Below are 22,565 nucleotides of genomic sequence, written 5' to 3' on the forward strand. Positions count from 1 at the left end.
TTATTACAAGAATATAACAAGGTGCTTGCGTTTTGCAAAGTCGTGGGGCAGGGTGAGTCGAGGTGGTGCAAGTTGCTCGTTTTGTATGCAAATGATCCACGTCCTTATGAATATGAAAATTTTCTATCAGAACGTGTCTCAGTCAGCGATCCCTTGATGTAATGTGAAAAATAGCTTCTTGTACCTTCTCATCTCAATGCCTTCCGACTAAAGAAGGAAATTGAACAATTTAACATTTTGAACTAAACTTACTCGTAATATTTCTTTAATATTTACTTGATAAGTAAAATATATACAGATCTTTTGGAGAACATAAAGAAATAAGAGATAACAAATTACGCAAGCAAGCAGGGACTGTCTGCAGTAAGGCAACTTGCCAACTGCAGCCAGGACTTGACTGCAATTTAACATTTAATTAGTTTCAAACCAAGGCATAGTCGTTAGAGACGAATTTATTCTGCCTGATTATTATTCTATAGAATATATTCCATTCTTCAATAATGTCTGCAATTAAATATATTTAACTAAGTCTAATTTAAACAGTTGAAAGTAACCAACCTCTCAAAGAAAACTAACAAAGTAAAGAGGAATTAAAACTACCTACATTTCAAAGTTGATTGTGGCAAAACCGAGATATGTTTTATAAAAACTCATGAAAGATAGCAACAAAGTAAACTTAGGTTCTTCGTACACATGGCAACGTAGGCCTTCAAAACTTGTATCGTTGCGTCGCAAATATCGCATTGCGCGCTGCGTACACGCAAACATAAATTGTCGACGGACGTAAAACAGGTAGTGAACGACTGGCTTTGGAGATGAAACATAGAAATGTTGAGGACGCGTGCCCGTATACAAACCTCTATGGCATTGTATTGCTAGACTAAAATCGTTTTAAATATTTACATCGCTTTGTGTACTAAGTACCTTAGCGCATTATATTTCTTGCTAAATGTATTTATCTCGATGCAGTTTTTATAAATTCAAGGTAAGTAACCCTTTGTAAGATCCCGATCGTGTATTTAACGGTATATTTCAATGAGCTTAGCATAAAAAAAGTGTAAGACATGGCTGAGAGGCTCTACAGTAGTGATAAATGCTTGAAAAGCATAGAAGTCGTACAAACAATAAAGAATTCAATGACAAATTTACTTCTAAGTGACCATGTATTCCTAGTAAGATCCAAAAGAATGCCACTTTCACTGAATAGCTTGCTATCGGGAACTTAAATTATATGACTGGTCATGTTATAAAGAAACACAGCAAAACTATAAAATCGTCTCCTAATGAAGGTCATAAAAATATTCGAAGTATAAAACATCGAACCTCTAATGTCCAATTATACCACTTATGGCATAATTGACGAATACGACTAGTGACATGAAACAGGACAAAGAACGAAGAGGGAGCGTTCACGTAATGAAACATTTGACGACCACACAATACGTGATTAATGCGGTGAGAAAATTTCAACTGTAAAACATTTAAACCGAAGGATCATGAAAATTATATAGAAAATAAACGTGGGCGATGAAGATAATACGAGAAAGGATACACGACATGTCGCGACAGGGGGCCATGTTTAATGTAAGAAGCGCACAGAGGCATTTATATTCAGCTTTATTCCGTTTTTCTTTACTAAAATATTCTATACAATTAAAGTAATTTCATCAACAAAAAGATATTTTTAAATCTCACAATTACATAAATTAATACTTTTTACACACATCACTACGTTTTGTGATCACTTAAAAGGAATTGGATTTCTTTATTTATATCTAAAACGTCTTTTATTATTCATATACACTTAGTTTAGAGTAGTTCAGAGGTTATAGTATACCAGCAGTGGCCCGCGACTCCGTTAACATGAAATTTAAAAAAAACATTATTAGTAGCCTATGTGTTCTTCCAGACTATGTTCTACATATATGCCAAATTCCATCCAAATCCGTTCAGCCGTTCTGGAGATACGTTCAAACAAACATCCATCCATCTAATCATTCGCATTTATAATAATAGTAGTAAGAAGTAAGAATTTTTACTTATGATCGGATCAACCGAAGGTCAACAAATAATATATTATGACTGTACATATTAAATCTCTGCCAGTGAATTACATATGTCAATGAAAGCATATGCCGCGCAATATGCTATTTCAATTATTGAGTACATAGCCAACGATAAATATAGTGGTACATCTGGACCCAGTCAATATCACGGTCCACATGTTACAATGTCGTAAACAAGGACAATTCTATTTGTAATACAAAATTATACACGCTTGTATTATAAAGAGATCATAATCTCTTCAGCCTGATGATATTAGTACCGATATCCATAGTGCCTAGCTGAGCGACTATGGTCAGCTTGGGTAATGCTTAGTAGTCACGGTCGTCCCAGTGGAAATGCATAATTTTATATAAAATAGGAAACTACTAGCTGCTTAATGGAAATAGGCACTTAGGCTACTTCAATTTATTTCCTCACTGAACTTATCGAAAATACATTACGTAATATGGCAAAAATTTGTAAGATCAAATACGTAATACCAGTGAATACTTTGCCTTGATAAGACAATGCCAAATTCGTTAATTAAGGGCATGAGATAAAGAACAATGGTGTTAGTCAGTCACTTAGTGGTGGCAATTGCCAAACACGAACGTAGTGTCCTATTTAACTCGTCTGTACAACAAAAACACGATTCGAAAGTAACTTTAAAAAATAACCACATGTTTATTTATTATAAAAACAGTTGACTATTAAAAAATATTAATAAATGTTGTTAATAAGCATTATTGTTAGGGTTCCGTGCCTTGAAAGAAAAAACCAAACCCTTATAGGATCAGTGTTGTCCGTCCGTCTGTCTATCAAGACTCTTTTTAAGATTATAAAGCCTTTTTTTCAGAGGGAAGTGCTTTATGAATACTCCGCGCCCCGGGGGGGGGACGCGTTAGTTATGTGGGATTCTCTTCCTGATGGGAAGCATACCCATTAAACCCCTCTGTTCCTCCTACGCATCATGGCGAGGCCACGGGCACGCTTGCGCTTTCGTCCGCGACCAAAATTATAAAGCCTTGGGTAATAGCTACAAAAGTATATATTCTTACTTCTAGTATTTATACCATATCATATTATTAGGTGTTATGATTTTCAACGCAACATTAAATGGAACATTTTACATCATGATAAGATTTACTGTACTCTACAGATTTGTTACGTTAAAAATCATTTATCTTGATTTTCTATGCAACATTTATAAATGTGATAATTAATCTGTTACTGATAATATTTATTAGAATGTACTAATGTACATACAAATTTGATCTCAATTCGTAAATCTCGTACAAGGTCAAAAATCACAAAAATAACAAGTTTTAGTACTTAAAAAGGTCATATAACTAAGTATTGTTTGTTAGAATAGGAACATTTTATAAATAACAAGTTATTATATATTTAAAACGGAGAACCGGGAGAAAAAATGAATACAAATGTCCAATACATTATCCATACTTATCAATTAAACTTTACTTAGCGTTTACTTGACCGAAACATTATGTAGATAAGTCGTAATTTTTTTTTGATAAGACGAAACCATTTAACATTGATTCCGCACCATAAAATAAAAAATAAAATTGTCAGTTTATTTATCGTGTCATCTTTATAGCTCACGCATTACTGGTTTCATTTGATTTTACTTACATTGCATCGTTTGTCTTATAGTATTTTACGAATGTATTTTTAATGTCTCCAAATGAACGGAAGGTTCTCGCACAGAATTAATCAGACATTGTTATTTCGCTGGCTATTCGTCGCGCTCTTAACTCTGACTGCACGCGCTTTGTTTTTGTCACTTTCATTGTCTTGAAATAATTACTCGTCCCCATTTGAATTGATATTTTGATTAAAATAATTATCAATTTAATAATTCATTGGTCCGCATCACAATGCGCTTTTTTCGCTAATTAAGTTTATACCAGCTGTCGGCCGCAGCTCCGTCCGCGCGGAAATAAAAAAAAAGCTTAATGAGTGGCCTATGCGTTCGTGTAGACTATGTTCTACATCTGTGTCAAATTGCATCAAGATCTTTTCTGCCGTTCGGAAGACACCATCAAACAGTCATCCCGCCATCCATGTAAACTTTAGTACATATTAGTAAGAAGTAAGATGTAAAGAAAAAACATACAGACGAATTGATAACCTTCTTCTTTTTGAAGTCGGCTAAAAAACCACTATGATTATTTACATAATATACTAAAGGACTCTCAACTACAACAAAAAATTGTGTCCAACATACATTTGGACATAGCAATACTAACAAGACACGTGTATTGATTTTACCTTCTCTTTTGCCTTTTGATTTACAACGCGAGGTGATCGTTAGCGTGATGTATGCGGACAGCGGCCACGTGAAATGCGACGCCTCTGCCCAATTTATGATGAACAATGTCACTATGAGATTTACGCTGCGTAATAGATATGTCATGTACAGTAAGATTCTTGAATATGTAAATATACAAAACACTATAAACGTGTATAGGCATTCGATTTCAAAAATACGAATGCGCGTATTCGTCGTTACTAACGATTCATGGTCGGAAGCATATTTTTGAGACCGAAGGAAAATAATAGTTTCTGAAGCTTAGTAAATGTTAGTAAATATTTATGCAGCTGACTATACTATTTCTAAACAGTTTTCGTTTACTAAATAATTAATATATTACAGGAACCAACTGAGCTAATTTCTTTGTTTACAAAATAACCACACAAATTGATGCAGATTTTTGTTGCGGGTTATTTTTGAAACTTGTCATTTTTCATTTTGTCCAGAATAAATCATACCCAACATTCCCGTGGGACATTAATCATGTATTGTTGTTAGACAGGCCATTTATGAATGGACCGGGAGGACATTTAAGGACATGCTCATATTTTCACCGCACTAAGTGCTACTTGAGTGTGATCGAGAAAAATGGTTTACACGAAAAAACTTTACTTTCTTTCTAGCCTACTTATAGACCATAAGGAATTATTATAGATCTATTTTCTAGCTTATAAGGTTTCGTGCCTCGAAAGGAAAAAAACGGAACATTTATAGGATCACATTGTTGTCTGTCCATCTGTCAAGACCCTTTTTGTGTTTACTTTTAGAGTTTTCATTACTTTAACTTGTGAAAATCGTTGAAAAATTCGTTTGATTACATTATTTCAGAATGTTGTTTATATTTCGTTACTTGCAAATAGAAGTTCTGTTCCCTTCCGTTATCCAACACCAAACAAGGGGGGCTAGAGGGGTGGTAATTGGTTGTAGCGAAGCGCTGAGTTATTTTCTCCATTTGAAAAATAGTCGAAGGTATTAAGTAACGCGGCTTCATTTCTAAATGGAGTCCGTCGATGCGGACTCCTCCTATATTTACGCAAACGTAAATTTATTTCAATTACTAATTGTATACTTCGGTAGAAAATCGTTAAATCAAAATTGCTAGTGACATTTTTCTACGTAAGCTTAAATAGACTACTAATATAAGCTTAGTTAATTAATAGTCAATAAACTTTTAACTTAATCGAAGCAGCCACTGGACTATAATCTGATTAGTGACGTCACACCGTATTACATCCTCGCGTTATAGAAAAGTTGTTTTCAGCGAAGTCCAACGAGATTTATACTTGCACATTATGTACTTTAATAGGTATATAGGTAATAAAAAAATTAAAACTGAGAATAATATTTTAATACAAACAAGATTTCTTTTATTTGATAAATGGTGTTATTTAACTAAAGACCATATGAACAAATACGAAAACGATCAAGGACATAAAATCGATCATCCAACAGAACAATGGCGTAACTACGTTATAGCTATTTTTCATGAAAACGTTTTAAACATTTGAAATTGCAAATATAATGATTCCGTCACTCTGTCGATTTTTTTAAAATATTTATGTATCTTACTCTACTATCGACAATAAATGGATAGAACGTTCGAAACGCGAATTTTTGACAATTCATGTTTGTTTGATACTTACGCCGTTGTTCCATTGGATGAGCGCAATCGACGTCTTACGCTGTCCTTGTCTAAAATTGTACAAACACAAAGTGCTTCCCTTTTAAAATATCAAAGTAATTAAAACGTTACAAGTGGTAAATTAAACATCGCATATCTTTAGATAACAAAGACCTTCAGTCGCGCATTAAGAGTAATAAAATTTCCGCACACAGGACGCCGGCGAGCACTAATTGCCACTATGTCCGACCGATGCTAAATTCCAAATCCACTTGGACATTGCAATAACATTAAGATGCAATTTCCACTTAACGTTTGAACGCGCGACTATCTCAGACACGGTTGTAATTGTACACACACGTATCCTATTGCTATTGGCGTGAACGCCAATACTATAAAGGATAGCTGCGCATTGACGAAATCGAGAGGCTAAGTGGAAATAGCCACTTAGTTGGACTTGCCTTTTAGTTGTAACTCAAACTTTGTTTACATCACGAGGAGTACTATCCTTAGTTTATTATACTATTTAACATAGACGTGTATCACTTATGTTTATCCTATGCAGTCCTCATAGTAAATCATGTCTACAAATCGTCTAACAATGCATATAAATATACAAAGATATCAGACTCTAAAGGTCAAGAGTGCGGCATATAATTTAACGGTGAATTACTAATACAGCATATGAAATAACTCGAGGTTACTTAAATTACGCTCAAACATGTTTTATATCCAACTAAAAATCTTAAGTTTCACTAAAGCAAACAATCGCTTTCAATAAAGTTTCATTTAAGAGAAAAATGGAGTGATAAAAGCGAAATACGACTTGCATAAATCACTCTACAAATATCGTGAAGCTTTTGCTTTTTAGTAATTTATTTTCACAACGCAAAAACTTTAATATACTTAAAAAAACAACTTTAGTGAAATTGTAAAAGCAGATGATTCTTTATGTGACATAGTTGTCCACGATTTTGTCCGCCCGGAAATCTAGTAAGAAATATAGCTTATATCACCTGGGCATAATGTTCCCTATAGCGAAAGAATTTTTCAAATAATAGTTTCGGAACTTATTCAATGCAAACAATCAAATCTTTCCTCTTTATAATATTAGTATAGACCACAATAAAATCCATCTACCAAATCCCATGAGATCTAAAACTATCTCTATTATTCCAAAGAGTAAAGTTTTCTATATTTAAGCAGTTATCTCTGCTCATTATTTAGTATATACAACGTAAGAGGTTTTTAAAAGTTCAAAATTATTTGTTGTTTTGAAATCCATAAAGATTTCATAGCACCTTTAATATATAATTCAATAACGTGTGAAGGAAAACTTTTCTTCTTATCACTTAATTTTCACTACCGTTGAACAATTAAGTTGGCTACAAGCTGATTAAATGGCGCGATAGCTAATTTAACATAATTAACAAGATCAAGATATCGCATTCCTTTTAAATTCTCATTTCTTTAAAAGGAATAACAAGGTATATTGAATTTGGTCAAATTTTTACTCAATTCACTAAAGAGAATCATATTTACGCATGTATTAATTTTATATATGTCGGATTCTATGTATGTCATAAATGTATGTATCCAATGTGATTGCTTGTATGGCACAATATGAGGATATTAACAAAAAATCTGCTAATATTTAAAAAAAAACATCCATCTGAACATATTCTTTACCCGTAAACAACGTTATTTACTTCTTATAATAGGTTACAAGCTTAAAAGAACTAAAGAAAAACCTTCTTTAATCTAGCTAATGAGTGACGTACATAATAGTAAAAATCAATACAAAGAGCCGGAAATTAATTTAGTTTTAGCGAGACTGCAACAACTTATGTCCTAGCTAGAATTAAAAACACAACTAAAGAAGTATTTCGCTGTAATAAATAAAACTAACTCCAATATAAACCCGTGCTTAAATGAAATTACCGGCTTAAGTGAAGGTAAAATTTTGAATTATTTTTCATCTATAAATAGACAGTTTCACGGGTTATTATTTAAATAGTAAACTTTGAAAGGCGAAAAAGAAGAGCTAAAACTTAAACGACTCTTGTTTAAAAAAATATCTATCCTATTTTCAGCAGTTACTCAAGTAAATCTTATTAATATTATAAATGCAAATGTTTGGATGGATGGACGTTCGTTTGAACGTATTACAAGAAACGCCGTGTCGATCTCGCTGAAATTTGACACAGATGTAGAACACAGTTTGGAATAACACATAGGCTACTAGTTTTTTTTTTAATTCCCCGCGAACGGAGTCGCGGCAACAGCTAGTGTATAATGTAAAGTAAAATCAAATCAAAATCAATGTAGTGCGTCGCAAAGGAAGGCGTAATGGAAAGTGATGAATGAAGCGGCATCGGACCGACTCGAGTTACTTTCCCTTCACTTCCGTTAAAACACTGAGGATGCGGTTATCCAACTAAATATACCAGATATAAACAAACCTAATTTTAGAAAAACTTTAAGAATATTACTTAAAACAAAATTCAATTCTTTACCTTAAGTTTCTATCGAAATACGTATACAATTTATAGTTTTCTCTGTTTTTTTAAACATACAGACGAATTGATAACCTTTTCGAAGTCGGTTAAAAAAGAAAAGGAAGATATGAAGATGTTTGTTTTTGTATTGTTTCTGTAGTGGAAGCCAACGTTAATAAGTTACTTAGACTCTAAGTAGTAGAATAGTAATGATCTCTCTTATTAATATCTAAAACACTTTGTTGCGCTGAATACTTAAAAGCGCATTAATCAAAAGGGAAATATAAATAAAGGGGATTTATACATAATTTAAAAGCATTAATATTAAATTACATTACCTTGTATTTTAATATTAACAAGACGGATAAGTAAACTTTAAATTAAAATGTAGAAATTGCAACTCAAAAAATAATTTTAAAATCATTGAAATGCTACAAAATTAAAAACCGATCTACATACATAATAACATTGAAATCGTTTTAAATATTAATAACCGTAACTTCATGTCGCGATGAAAACCGGTTCCGATCGTGAACGGCACAAATACATCACGCACAGACAAAATACAAAGCTAACGTATGTATTTAACTGTGAGTTTCCACTGTCGTCACATATCCATAAAAACGTATATTTGTCTCTGTTTATTTCAAAGACAATGAGGGAGATGACAATATTTTATACAAGTGTTTAGACCGTGGTGAGTCCCGGTAAGTATACTCTATGGAAAAAATATTGTTTGACCTTTTCATCTCATTAACTAGAAACAAACTGGTGAATTACCAACATCAACATCGCATAGAGACGTCGTAAAAGCCGAATAACAAGAAATTTATTACGTCTATCAAAGTATACCTTGGTACATGCACAGGGTTGCCAGATCGACGTAATCAATTACTTTAACCTTTTTTTTATTCTGGCAATAGACACTTCGATGATTATCCTTTTGGTGCGACGGAACTAAACGTTTACGCACGATTGGTCAACAGAAACCGGTCTACAACTACCATCTTGTGCAATGAAGAAGATAATTCCCAATTTTATGTTATTATCTTTAGATAAACATGTTCAAAAACAAAAGAAAACACTGAAAGGTGTATAAAATCATATCTATTCTACCATAATGAAACTTGTTAGAATTACTTTATCGATCTATGTGTAAAACACATAGTACTAATCACATCGAATTTAATTTGAGGTGAATAAAATCGGTCAATTGCATATAAAAATAAAAGAGACAGTCAAAAGTATGTAAATTCGTTCTAGAAACCCAGCAGCCCTGTTCGTGCGCGAACTTTATGGCGGTAGTTTGGTCGTTTTTTGCCGAAAGTGTGTCGACTTGGAGGCGACCGATGCTAGTGCCGTTAGCCGGGCCCGGGGCGGTGTAGGTGCCCGTTGTCCGATAAACACTCTTACGGCACTTTACCAATATAATACATACGTCATAAGAAACATAGAGTTACAAAACAATAGAAAGCATAAAGAAACTTATGTTAAAAAATAAATTTGCAATTAAATGAAGATTACTACTTGATTTTGATAAGTACGGCGAAAAAGTTTAATAACCAAATTTTGCGCTCGTTCATCGACGAATGTTGTCGAGTGACTGAGTGTATTTGTACAGCGTCGGGGTAATTATAGAATATCAGACATCCTGCAGAAACAAACAAGAACATAAAATAAAGAGATCAATTTATATACAGCTCACGTGTCGATAAAACTTATCAAATTCCAAAATATTTTAAACTGTAAAATATCCTACATACTATACTAATATAACCAAAGAGATGTCTGTTAATAAATAAACAATTGTAAAGGACTGTTACTTTCAATAGCCTTTTTATATTTAGTCTCTGTTTGTTTATTTTATCGCATCTCAAACTACAATTTTTTACATATCGAATTGGGTAAAACCACGCGAAAACTTCCCAACATCCGTGAGTTTATCTACAAACATATAAAAACTAATTACAAAAATTGACAATAACAAGCACATTTTTATAATCATTTTTGTTTACCAAAGTTATAGATAACATATATATATATATATATATATATGTTTTGTACATTATTATTTGTAATTACCAGGGCAACATACGTGTACATACTATCTCGTTTGCGTTGCACAATCGTACGATGTTCAGTTCACTAAATGGTATAACAATTAAAATACCGCGAGCACTCCGCGACCTCGTTACATTGATAATACTTATAATCCTAATGAAATCCTAAATTTAGTAAAAAAAAAAACAAGCAAAACTGACAACTTTTTGTTTACGGCTTTATAATGCGGAAAGACAGAAGAGTTCTCATGTCGAGTCAAAATAAAACTTTTTCGTCAGGTCATATTAATTATAAGATGTTATTATTTTCACTTTATTTCATCTATATCGTTGTTACAAACTTATAACAAGGCAAAACGGGGCAAATATTAAAGTAACACTTGTATAAATGTATAATTAAATGACGATACAAAATTATTAATTTTAACCTTTCGTATGCTTGCTTTTATAAGGCATGCATGCATCACGATTTAATTAAATGATATCAGTTAACTACTTTTTATTACAAAACTTATTTAATAAAGTCGGATAACTTTACTAACTCAACTTCATTATTTAAATAAAATTTAGGTTTTATAAGTGAGATTAACAAGTTTCTGTGACGTCATATATTGAGTTTGCCAAGCTGCTTTTAAAGGATATAAAAGCCTTAAATATCGTTAATAAGCTAAATTCACATTCGTATAAGTTTATTTGAAACACGTTTAAATGAATTCATTTAAGTACTCGCATGTCGATCGTTATCGAGCTATCGCAATAAAATGCGTCTGGTCTGGATACTTGTCCTATAGACTAGCTAGTTTTAGTATGCAAGTATGCTGACGTCATTATCGAAACAGATAAAATATATCTTACTATTATAAATGCGAATGTTCAGATGAACGATTTAACGTATTTAGATTAAACTTAACTTAAACTTATCTTATATCTTTAAATGAGCAATTCTTGTAAATATATATAATTGGAATCTCGGAATCGGCTCCAACGATTTTCATAAAATTTAGTATATAGGGGGTTTCGGGGGCGATAAATCGATCTAGCTAGGAATCATTTTTAGAAAATGTCATTTTATTAGTGTTTTATCGATAATCAACTTAAACATAAACTTAACTTTTTCTATCGGTAAGATTGAAAAATATTGTTCATATTTCATCATTTTATTAGTAATTCGTAGTTAGTTATAATTTCCAAAAAACACAATTTAAAAAAAAAATACCGAGCAAAGTTCGGTCATCCAGGTACTGGAATATAATCTAAGAGAACGTACAGGCTACTTATGTTCTTTGTTTTAATTCGCACGGACGATGTCGCAGGCAAAAGTTAATTACAAATAAAAGTAACATGAATGATAAATATTGTAACGACTATACATCATATGAACAACTTTTTGCTTACTTCTTTTAGTATGTGTCATATTTATATATCACTTTGATAAATCTACATAACGAGTAGCTTGAAGGATGTAACATTTATTACTATGTGATTATCTTAATTGTGTCGCTAAATAACTTATTTGGGATGGAGATCACTCGTGATACAATATCTATTTAAAAAAAATTACACATACGAATGGTTAAATAGTGTTTTTTTTTTTTATCTTATTATTTTATTTTATTTTTTGGGAGTTAAATAGTGTTAGTTACGAAAATATTACTTGTTATATGAAGGAAAGAAAACTTTTAAATAAACATTATGTTTATCATTTTAAATAGAGCATAAGCTATATTTTTACTGTTATGAAATACTAACATTCTCTAAAATTACGCCTTAAATAGGTATGTTTAGCCTTTCTAGATAATCTATCTCGTATAATATTGAGTTTAGTCTATCGATATAGGAAAGGTATTTGAGACTAATTAACGTTCAAATATACGGTAAGGAGTGGCGTAGAACAGACGCATGTCTGAAGCACCTTGCCTTACCGTGCGCCGGCGCCGCGCGGTCATCGACCACTAACGAAACAGTGTCACACTATAATACAACCTAAATCAAAACCATATTAACATACTACATATTGGATAATTTTTATAAACCAGTTAAGACATTTTTAAAGAGTTTTTAGATTTTAATAAACAAATTTATAGAGTATTATGACTATTATGAATGTCAAAGAGTAGATTTACAGTAAAATGTATTAATTACTAAATGTCGGATGGAGTAACATCCATGCGGAGATAAAAAACTTAGTATCCAATGTGTTCTTCCAGACTATATTCTATATGTATGCCAAATTTAATTGAAATCTGTTCATCCAATTTAAAGATACCTTCAAACAAACATCCATCCATCTAAACATTCCCATTTATAATATTAGTAAGAAGTGAGATGTCTGCCAAGGCGATATATAAGTATTGCCATAAGAATTGGTTTAGACCTTATCAATTCAACCAGTAACATGATTCAGTTTATTTTATCATCTTCATTATATCTATAATTCACACTATCAACTAAACTAATCATCCTAACTTAGGGTAGGCTCCGAGCCCCTCGGTGGGGATGTATAGTGAGCTGATGATGATGATGATAATTCACACAATTTAGGCATGTTTGTTACTATGGGTTAATAATTTTTGATTAAAAAATATTTACGCTTTATCTAATGTGATTATCTTATCAATATAAATAAAGATGAAGTTTGTTTGAACAAGTTAATCTCGACTACTAATAAAATTTAATAATAATATATATATTACAGTATATTTTTTGGGGACAGATTATTCATTATGTGACATATAAAACCTACAGTCACAGTATTATATGCATATAAGAAATAAAAGGAACATGTATATTGCTTTGTCATAGAAATATGATGAAAAAAATGTGCATAAAGCATAGAATCTATTATAATTGCTATATAATTACATGTGAACTGTTGAGATCATGCAGTTGCATAGTGCAGTCATGCTCCGTGGAGCTGAAGAATATTAGTACACCACAGCACACAATATAATAACTCTTACTGGAAATAAACATCTAAATGACTTTGTAGGCTACATACAAAACTTATTAAAAAGATAAATTTTTCATGTTATATACTATGTTAGATATTTTATATAATTAATTTAAATATATCCTTATATGTTTGAGTTGGATTGTTTCCATACCATTGTAAAAACAATTATACAGATTCTATCAAATCATAAATATCTAGAACTACACCCTTGTTTTAAATATTTTATTTATATGCTATTGGTTAAAAACAAATTTTAATATCTTTTATATTCAGAAAATCATGATTGCTTCTCCGAGAATATGGATATTTTAGGTGTGCAGTATGACACTGTATTCATAGCTAAAAGCAAGTCTGTGACAGTGTACAAATGTTTCTTGCAAGACACAAAGCTATTAAGGACATTGAAGTACCGAATCTTATTTATTCAAATAAATGTCCCATGACATATTCCATTAATACTAAACAATATATTTAATAATAATCCACTAAAATGATTACTACATTTCAATTATTTATGAAAAGCTTACCTCTCTCACAGTGTCCACTTTTTTCTTCAGCTCAGGATCTGCATTCGGTTTCAGGGGAACAGGAACATATTTATTTTCAGCACCTTCCAGTTCCTTGAGACCTTCAGGTGATGCGTTTTTATTAGCAGCATTGTTGTCTACTGCGGGCTCTTCTATAGCATCCACTGGGGCTTTGCTGGGCCCTCGAGAAGACGATGCCGACGGCGCTACGTCAAATTGTGGCCTTTCCAACACTTTCATACCCATATCCTCTTCAATCTTAGCACGAAGACGATTTCTGTCTTCAACTATATGAGGATCATCACCTTCTTCGCCGTGACGAACGATTCCCACGGCAGCAAACTCTCCCACTTCGTTATGCATAACAGGCGGTGGCATAAGTAGCTCAGGACCGGCTTTCTGAATACGTTTGTACACATTATATACACTGTCGTTGACACTACTCGAGTTTTTAAACTCAGGCAAATAGAAAAGTGCGCCTAACCATACAATTGCGAATGTCAAAAGTACAGAAACGATTAAATATTTCTCTCGAAGTCGAAAAGATCGTCGAGAAATGGACGGCACGGGGACTCCATTTACAAAGCGTTGGTAAGTGGGTAAAATTCCGGTCATGTTTATGTAAACACGGTAACTACAAGTTCTAAATAATAAATTTAATGTCAATTTCCCCTCACTGACCGTCACTCGCGATCGCCATTAAAGAACTGCCAACTTCATGTTTTTGCCATTTGTTGTGTTGGTATTGCAAGCTGCTAATATTACATTTTCTGCCACTTCCTACCAATACCAGTTTTTTTTTGTGCTAGCAAAATTTAGATACTACTAATAAAATAAAGAAATTTATTGTTTAACTCTGACAAAAAATAGTAAACAAAACCGATTTAAGAGACTAAAATATTCCGTTGACGATATCATTTGTTCATTTGTGCAGCCCGAAAAGTTTGACTATATCCCATTTTAAGTCATTTATGTTATTAGAAATTGTCATAAATAGAAGTGTAAATATCACGAGTAATAACATGTAGTTTTAATTGCCAATATCTATATTAATCTAAATACTATCCATATCTATATTAATGTACTGTTTTTAATGCTGAACATTATATGTAAATTTATTTTGTGTTTTCTTGAGCACTCTTTAAGCTGCATTAAGTTGTGAGGGTTATCAAAATATATAAATTTGCCATCATTAATTGCTTGCTGTTGAAGTAAACAGTAAGCAATTAATAATGGCAAATAACTTGCTTACAGTTTTCGTCTGTAGTTAGCATTGGCGAATTCGTGTTTGGGAAATTTTTGCTCTCTGGTAACCCTAGAAAGGTTTAGGTGCCTCCTGTCAATGACAAAAAACTGTCATGCGACGTAAAATGTGATGTTTGACAAAAAGTTCTATCTGTGTAGGTTATGTAGGGCAAAGAGAATGTAACTAGTAGGGCTCTTTAGTGTGCTGTTAATTAATATTGCCATGTGCAAACGTTCAATTTCTACTATACGCAATCCATTGCAGATTGCAACAATATTGCAGTAAAACCGGGAGTTTTTACTGTCTAAAGCCGTTCTTACTTTTCAGAAAATTTTATATACTCTTTGCAGAAAACAGTCAATAATTCGTCCTAGGTAAAATATAACATTCCATGATAATTAGCAACCTGCTTTTTTAAAATAAATTCAGAGTTGTTTTGAAAGTTAAATTGCATTTTTCCTTATGATGTACTGCTCTTAAACTCATTTTTTTTTATAGTGGGTGAGATTAACTTAAATTAGGTAATAATGGGTTAGGAAAAGAAGAAAAGATACACTTGTTTATACACTATCTTTATTTCGGTTCAGTTGTGTATATTTTATATAATACATAATGTAATTTTACTACTACGTATATTTTATTTCTCAGGTAAAAAAATCTTAAAATATATGATTAAGTACTCAATTTAATTTATCCTCCATGCATTACAAACCTAATACTCACGAGATCAGTCAATTTATGATTCTTAAACTACAATTTCATTCTGTTTCTTATAATCTAACTTGATAGAGAACATTTTTGTGCTTCGATACAATTTTATCGCAATGCTATGAGCGAGGTTTAAACCTTGACATGTAAAAGTCGCAATCTGGACAGTACATGGCTGGAGGGCTAACACTCTTTTTACGACACAAACTGCAAACAGATTTTTGGGCAGATAACGTTTGCGTATCGCCGTTATAATTATTCGTGTTCATTTGCGGTGGTACAGGAGATTCCGTGCCGCCTTTCGTTCCCGGCTCAAATGACACTGACTTCTTTTGAATTTGTTTAGGCGGTGGTAAATGTTGGTACGGGCTGTACGAGTTTTGGTACTGATACTGAGATATCTGCTCATTGTTCGGCACATTGCTATCATTGATCGTACTCTGATTGTAATTGGGCCGCTGTTGTTGAGAGTTAGCATAGTGTCTCGCATCTTGTACACGACCCTGAGTGTTGTTGTTTTCTAGGTAGTAGTTATTTTGTGTTTTCTGGTAGTTATTGTTGTAGGCGTCGAGGGGCATGTCGCCGTGCGGAGGCGGAACTCGCTGGTAGGGAGAATGCGCAGCGCTGTAATGGTTTGTACTATTCACTTGGGGATATCGACTAGAATAATCGGAGCTAGCGTAGCTTGTCGGTGGGTTGTGATAGCTCTGATAAGCCGGTGAATTGGTGGGAACGCTTTGGTAAGTGGAATTATTACTCGGTAAGTTTTGATTGTATTGTCGGTTTGTTGGATAATTGGTGGGAAGCGTCGATTGCGTTTGCTGAGGCAGCCTATGATAGTAAGCGTTATTTGGCGTTTGGTTGGCTGGGTGAAGCTGGCTCGGTGGGTGGGGGAACGTATTAGGAACAGATCTCTGCAGGTTAGGCACGTGTTTGGACATGAACTGCGTAGCTGTAGGCGTAAGTCTATTTGCGGGGTTTTGGCTGAAGCTCGGTGGGCTCGCGTTGTTGTGATTCTGGTAAGCTGCCGGAGGTTGATTGTATGGGATTGGATTTGATGAGTTCGGTGGATTTACTGGCAACGTCTGATAAATTTGGTTATTATTGTTTACGGCGCTTTGATTTTGCGAATGAACCGATGAATTGGTCCCTTGAAGGCCTATTTTTTGCTGATTTGAAGGTTGTTGATGGCGCGTTTGTACAAGTTGGTACGTTGGGTAATTTTGAACCCGATAATATTCAGCGTGTGCCGTTTCGTTGGGAACATATGACGTTTGAGATAAAGACGATATCGTAGAACGGGACGATTGACTGTCAAAGGAGTCTTGTCTCTGCAACGACGGCTTCTCGTTCTGCAATGGCATCGTTGTCAACTCTGGCTTATTCATGGCTGACTTCAGAACGCGTTCCAATATAGGATTAGGAATATAACTGTCGTCTTCCTGGTCCTCGGCTGTCGCAACTAATATAACTTGGTCGCAAAACGATACAGATTTCTTCTTAGGTTTTGATCGATCTCCGTATGGCGCGATATTATTATTATTGCTTAACTTTTGATCGTTATATTCATCAATCATTTGCTTAGGGTCAATCGAAGATGAGGAGGCGCGCCGGCTGTAGATTCCTGTGTTTGATTGATTCGAGCAGTTAATAACGTCTCTGTTACCGCTCATTCCGATAAAACCTACATGAGATCTGTCTTGTTCTGAAATATTTTGCGTATTACATTCAAACCTCGACGCTATGTTTCTGACGTTGTTATTGTCATTTTCAAATGTTCTGTGGATAGAATTCTCACCTGGGCTAGAAAGTTGACCCTCTAGGGAGCCTGATCTTCTAAGTTTTAAGCTTGCTTGTTTAGCTTGGAGTTCTCTAAGCCAAGTATCCGTTTGTAGGTGTGATGGTTTCATGGCACATTCCTCGCTTCGCAATATTTGATTTCTTTTTTCTTGTAACTGTGCTAATAGCGATCCTTTAGGAATTTCTTTGTCTTCCTCACTGTAGTGTTGACTGGAGTTCACATTTTGAATTTTACTTAATTCATCCTGTAGCGGTGTTAAATCGATCGGAGGAGGTGGCGGTGGGAACTCCTCGCTGGGCTGTCGGGAATGGTTGACCGAATTCATCGGGCTGGGATACGGCGGGAGTTCGAACATTGGTGGCGATCTTCTCATTGGTAATGCGAAGTCGACAACATCTACTCCATTATCAAAAGCGTTACTTAAATTTTGAATATTATTTTGCGACGGCTGTATGTTCGGTACATTGTCCCTTTTAACGGGGCTTTGCTCTTGATGCACCATCGCTTTTGTTACAACGGTGAGAAAGTTTTGTGATGGTGAATCATCGAGTCGATTGTAATGGTTGACCGGTTGACCGTCGTACGAAGGTAGAAACGGTAGTGATTGCGGTTCATCGCCGTATTGTTCTACAAAGCCACCATTGTCTTCATTATTTTGGATGTAAGAATATTCATTTTGATTGACAATCGGTAGAGGCTGTGGCGGACGAGTTTGCATATTATGCTCGATTACTTCTGCTTCAAACTTAGTCCCGCTAAGCTGAGAAGTGGTTCGCAGTGGCGGTGGCGGTGGTACTTTGGCTGCAGTAAGGATTTTTCCAGCGCTACCGTGGAAGCTCTTTCGCATTAGCTTGCTTCTTTCCAGATTTGGATTAGTTCCACTTGCAGCGGAATACTCTAAATGGCCCTCTGAAAGATAGCCACTTAAGTTTGATTTTTCCTCATCCTTCCTTCTACCCACCTCGGCATCATCGATGGAAGTGACTCGTTTATCTTTATTATTAGATTCGGTTTTTCCATCTGCCCCTTCGGTCAAGTCGGGCATTGAGCGATTCTTTCTTCTGATTAAGCCACCCATTAATAGTTTTCTTCGAATTTTATGTTGCTTCTTACCTTTTTTATCTTCTACGGGTTCCTCCTTCTTTTCTGTAGCTATAGTAACTTCTTTTCTCGCTCTACCACGATCTTCGCTTCTTGACCTTTTTTCTTTTTTTTCTTCGTCTCGTGATTTGTGTCTAGAAGAACGCTCTTTTGTGGTATTATCAATGTCGTCTTCTATGTTTTTTGAGGATTTTTTCGATGAACTTTTCTTTTTAGGCAACGTGGCATAAATTTCAATGGTAGGAGAATTTTCAAGACCTCCCTTTGTATTTCTTACGGGTGCGGTGAGCGTAACCTCAGGCGGCCTAGTCATGCCAGCCATTTTTCTCTGAAGACTTCTAGCTCGCATCACACAAGTATTATGTTTCATTCTAGCAACAGTCATCGTGTGTTGATTATTGTAGGGCGCGTCCATTGCTGCTCGTGCTTTCGCTGCGGCATTATCACAAAGAATTAAAGCAGTTTCGTAGTCTGCCGCGTCTTCGGCATGGCGAGATTTATCTAGCAATGAATCTGCTTCAGAGCACAGAGCATCACAATCACCACGAGTAGTTAATTCTGGTATTTGCGCAAGTTGTAAATTAGGAGGCCTGTGATTTTGTTGCTGCGGGAGGCTGTCAGTCGAAGATAAAGAGTATGAGTCATATCCTGTGTCACAGGAACCACCACTTGATAATTCTCCTTTACGAGTCGGACTACTGGGAATACTTCCGGGTCCGCGTCCTCTTGGATACATATAGGGACTATCGGCTGTCGATGACGCCGAGGACGCACTGTTACGATCTCCACTCCAATTTCCTGAATCTCTTCTCGATCTCGGCCTCTCTTGGGTGTCTGATGCGGAACTAGCACTTAAGCTCCGCGCTAATTGAGCCCGTCGACTGGCTTGCACATCGAGCATATTCTCCACAGCTTTCCTACTCACGTATTCGCTGTCATTTTCGGGACCTGGAGTAACAGCTCTTCTCGCGAAACCTGCATTCGGTCTCTCGGGAGCCGGCGTTATCGCGCGTCTGGGTTCCGGGGCAGGAAATGGCACAACTTCTTTCGGCGCATGACGGGTATCACACGGCGTTCCGTCAACAGCGGCGTATAACAAGAGCAGCGGTTGAAATCTACCTCTCCGACATTTTTCGACAACTTGCGACCATTCCGGCCCAATCTCTTTAACGTCGGCGTCGTCAAAATATATCCAAAGGCGAAGTTTACTATGAAAGAAGAAGGTGGAATAATGTTTTCCGTAGTAGGTGACGAGACCGACGAGCCTGTGAGTGGCCCTAGCGGCCCATGCGCAGTCGACGCAGGCGTGGAAGGCGTCTGTAGGGCGCAGCTCGGTGCCCAGCGCGGCGTACACCGCGGCCACGTGGTCGGCGGATGGCCGCTCGGAGTCCCACACCATTCCGATCGATACAACTTCGGGCCTATTCATAAGTGTCCGGCAAATTTGGATTTTCGCACCACATGCGTTCTGAAAGTAGGAAAAACACATTTTATGGCAAATTCTCTTATTGCTATCTGTTTTAATTTAAATTGTTTCTAAAAGTTAGTTAAAGGTAAAATTTTATGCAAGAAGTAGCTAATTGATGTGTTATCATAAACTGAATGAGATATAATGTAACTTACCGGACAATCTCTAATATCGCCCATGCCCCCGGCTTTCCTCAGCAATGTGCCGAAGCTGTCTCCGTGGTCACCAAATGCCGCTTGAGTTGTTAAAGCGGTTGCTGACACGTAATGCACCATCTGGAATTATAAGAAGGCAAATTTAATGTTAGATATAAAGATCTTACCTACTTGAGAAATAACACTCAGTACTCAAATAACAGTATAATAATCGATTGATAAAATAAATATTAAAAAGCTAAGAATTCCTTACCTGGGTAAAGGGTAGAGGCTCGGAAGTAGCCTGACACGCGCCACAGACGGACTGCTCGACTAGCATCATGGCGAACTTGCGGTGGGGCACACAATGGGGCGCCCTGCAGGCGTCGTCATCCCGCTTGTCACCGGCGGCGGCTACGTGAGCGTGTACCCGTAGCAGCAGGTGCTCGAAGCACTCGCTGGCATCCGCCATGCATCCCAGCTGAAAGCGCGAACCGCCGCCCAGCGCGCGACGCAAGCTGTCCGCGGCCGGCGCACGCTCCGCAGACCATTGCAACTGAGCGAACAGCTCCTGTAGACAATAACCAAGGAATTAATTACTATCAAAATACGTAATTTGAAGTACTCTCCATTTTCATTGCTTTATATAATTAATTTCCACAAATACTTTTATACAAGGAAAATACTTTAAAACAAATAAAAACAATACAGCATAAAGTATTCACATTGATTCGGAGAAAGGCCTGCGAAGGAATATACTACGGCGAGTTAATCAAATTCGTGAAGAAAGCTCTGTTTCAGCCTAGTTATACAAATTCATACCTTATTTTCAATACATAAAAGATGAATTTCTTACAACTAGGGTGTTGAGGCTAACGAAAAAACCAGTATGGCACGAATATTATAGGTCAGAAACGAGGCATGACCCGGCCGAGATCATGCGACGTAGTTTGTAAAAACGGGTCTCGTACGACACTTTTCGTGAGTTTCGTAATGTTTGCTTTTGGATACGGCGTTTATGGACTTGTGATCTTTATTCTATGCGTTCCTGGTAAACAAAATACATGAACTATTTATTGTTTGTAAGTTTATATTCTGAATATGAAGAAAAATATCAGATTTTTTTTGTATGTTTAAAATTCATATTTTTTGAGTCGTATAGTTATGACGATGTTTTACTATATGAAATCAATATTTTCAAAGCAGACAAATAGTTGATCGAACTGTTTGAAAGTGTACTATAACCTATATAGTACACTTTCAAACAGTTAAATGTTGTAATATCCTTTACAAGATTACGTCGGAATGGTTGTAATTCAAGTGGAGTGTTTATCCGGGACAGGCGCAGTGACGGACGCAGCTTGCGCCGTGCCTTCCGTTATGCACATCGTACACAACACTATAATCGAAGGTATTGAAAAACTGTAATTTAACGTACTGGAATAAATTGATTATTTATTTTTTGATTATTAATATAACAGGTAACCTTGAAAATATATTGATGTATTCTTGATAATTCAGATAATTGCTCGATGTTAAGAATAGTTGAGTTTTATTTAATATGTTTTAATTTAAATATGTCTTCATACAACCAAAATAATATATAGACACAAGTCATAGAGACGTACGAAAAATCATAAATCACATTTCACACGCATATTCAGTCTCCATCGGTTTATTGCCCCTTTACCCAAACATAACTTTTTACATTTGCGAGAAGTTAACATGAAAGCGGTAAGGCATTGTTTGATCGAAGCGCGCCTGCGTACATCTTTATATTGTCTTTTGATTTTAATATTCAATTTCTCCCAAACCTTACTTATTTCAATGTTATCTTTCTTCGTTTGTATTTTTAAACTGGCCAATTAATATTGGAAACAAAGAAAATCTCCTTATTATCAATGCATTGTAAAGTAGATACAATAAGTATCACGGAACTAATACGTTAATAGTAATAATGTTGTAGGCACATATAAGCCAAACAGAGAGCCACCACATTTTCTGTGAGAACGCGGCTAGTCTACCGCCGCAATTGTTGCGTGCGAATTATGTCTGTCAACCGTGAGCAAT

General features: G+C 35.3%; 2 protein-coding genes across 7 annotated transcripts in view; both read right to left on the reverse strand.

The window, feature by feature from the left end:
- LOC106115883 (alpha-Mannosidase class I a) overlaps positions 1–14,736 on the reverse strand; it is a 59,303-nt gene extending 44,567 nt beyond the window's left edge. Inside the window, exon 1 of the mRNA XM_013309510.1 lies at positions 14,038–14,736. Coding sequence (XP_013164964.1) covers positions 14,038–14,652 — 615 coding nt within the window. The 5' untranslated portion in view covers positions 14,653–14,736. The remainder of the gene's footprint in view (positions 1–14,037) is intronic.
- A 1,103-nt stretch (positions 14,737–15,839) lies between these two features.
- Positions 15,840–22,565, reverse strand: part of ec (ubiquitin specific peptidase echinus) — a 58,063-nt gene continuing 51,337 nt past the window's right edge. For all 6 annotated transcript variants that reach the window (XM_013309302.1, XM_013309308.1, XM_013309303.1 and 3 more), the window contains 3 exons: positions 20,770–21,066; positions 20,517–20,636; positions 15,840–20,361 (listed from right to left, as the gene is read on the reverse strand). In XM_013309302.1, the coding sequence (XP_013164756.1) occupies positions 16,111–20,361; positions 20,517–20,636; positions 20,770–21,066 (4,668 nt within the window). In that variant the 3' untranslated portion in view covers positions 15,840–16,110. The remainder of the gene's footprint in view (positions 20,362–20,516; positions 20,637–20,769; positions 21,067–22,565) is intronic.

The sequence above is a fragment of the Papilio xuthus genome, unplaced genomic scaffold, assembly GCF_000836235.2.
Source record: "Papilio xuthus unplaced genomic scaffold, Pxut_1.1 DF827777.1, whole genome shotgun sequence".
In the NCBI taxonomy this organism is placed as follows: Eukaryota; Metazoa; Arthropoda; class Insecta; order Lepidoptera; family Papilionidae; genus Papilio; species Papilio xuthus.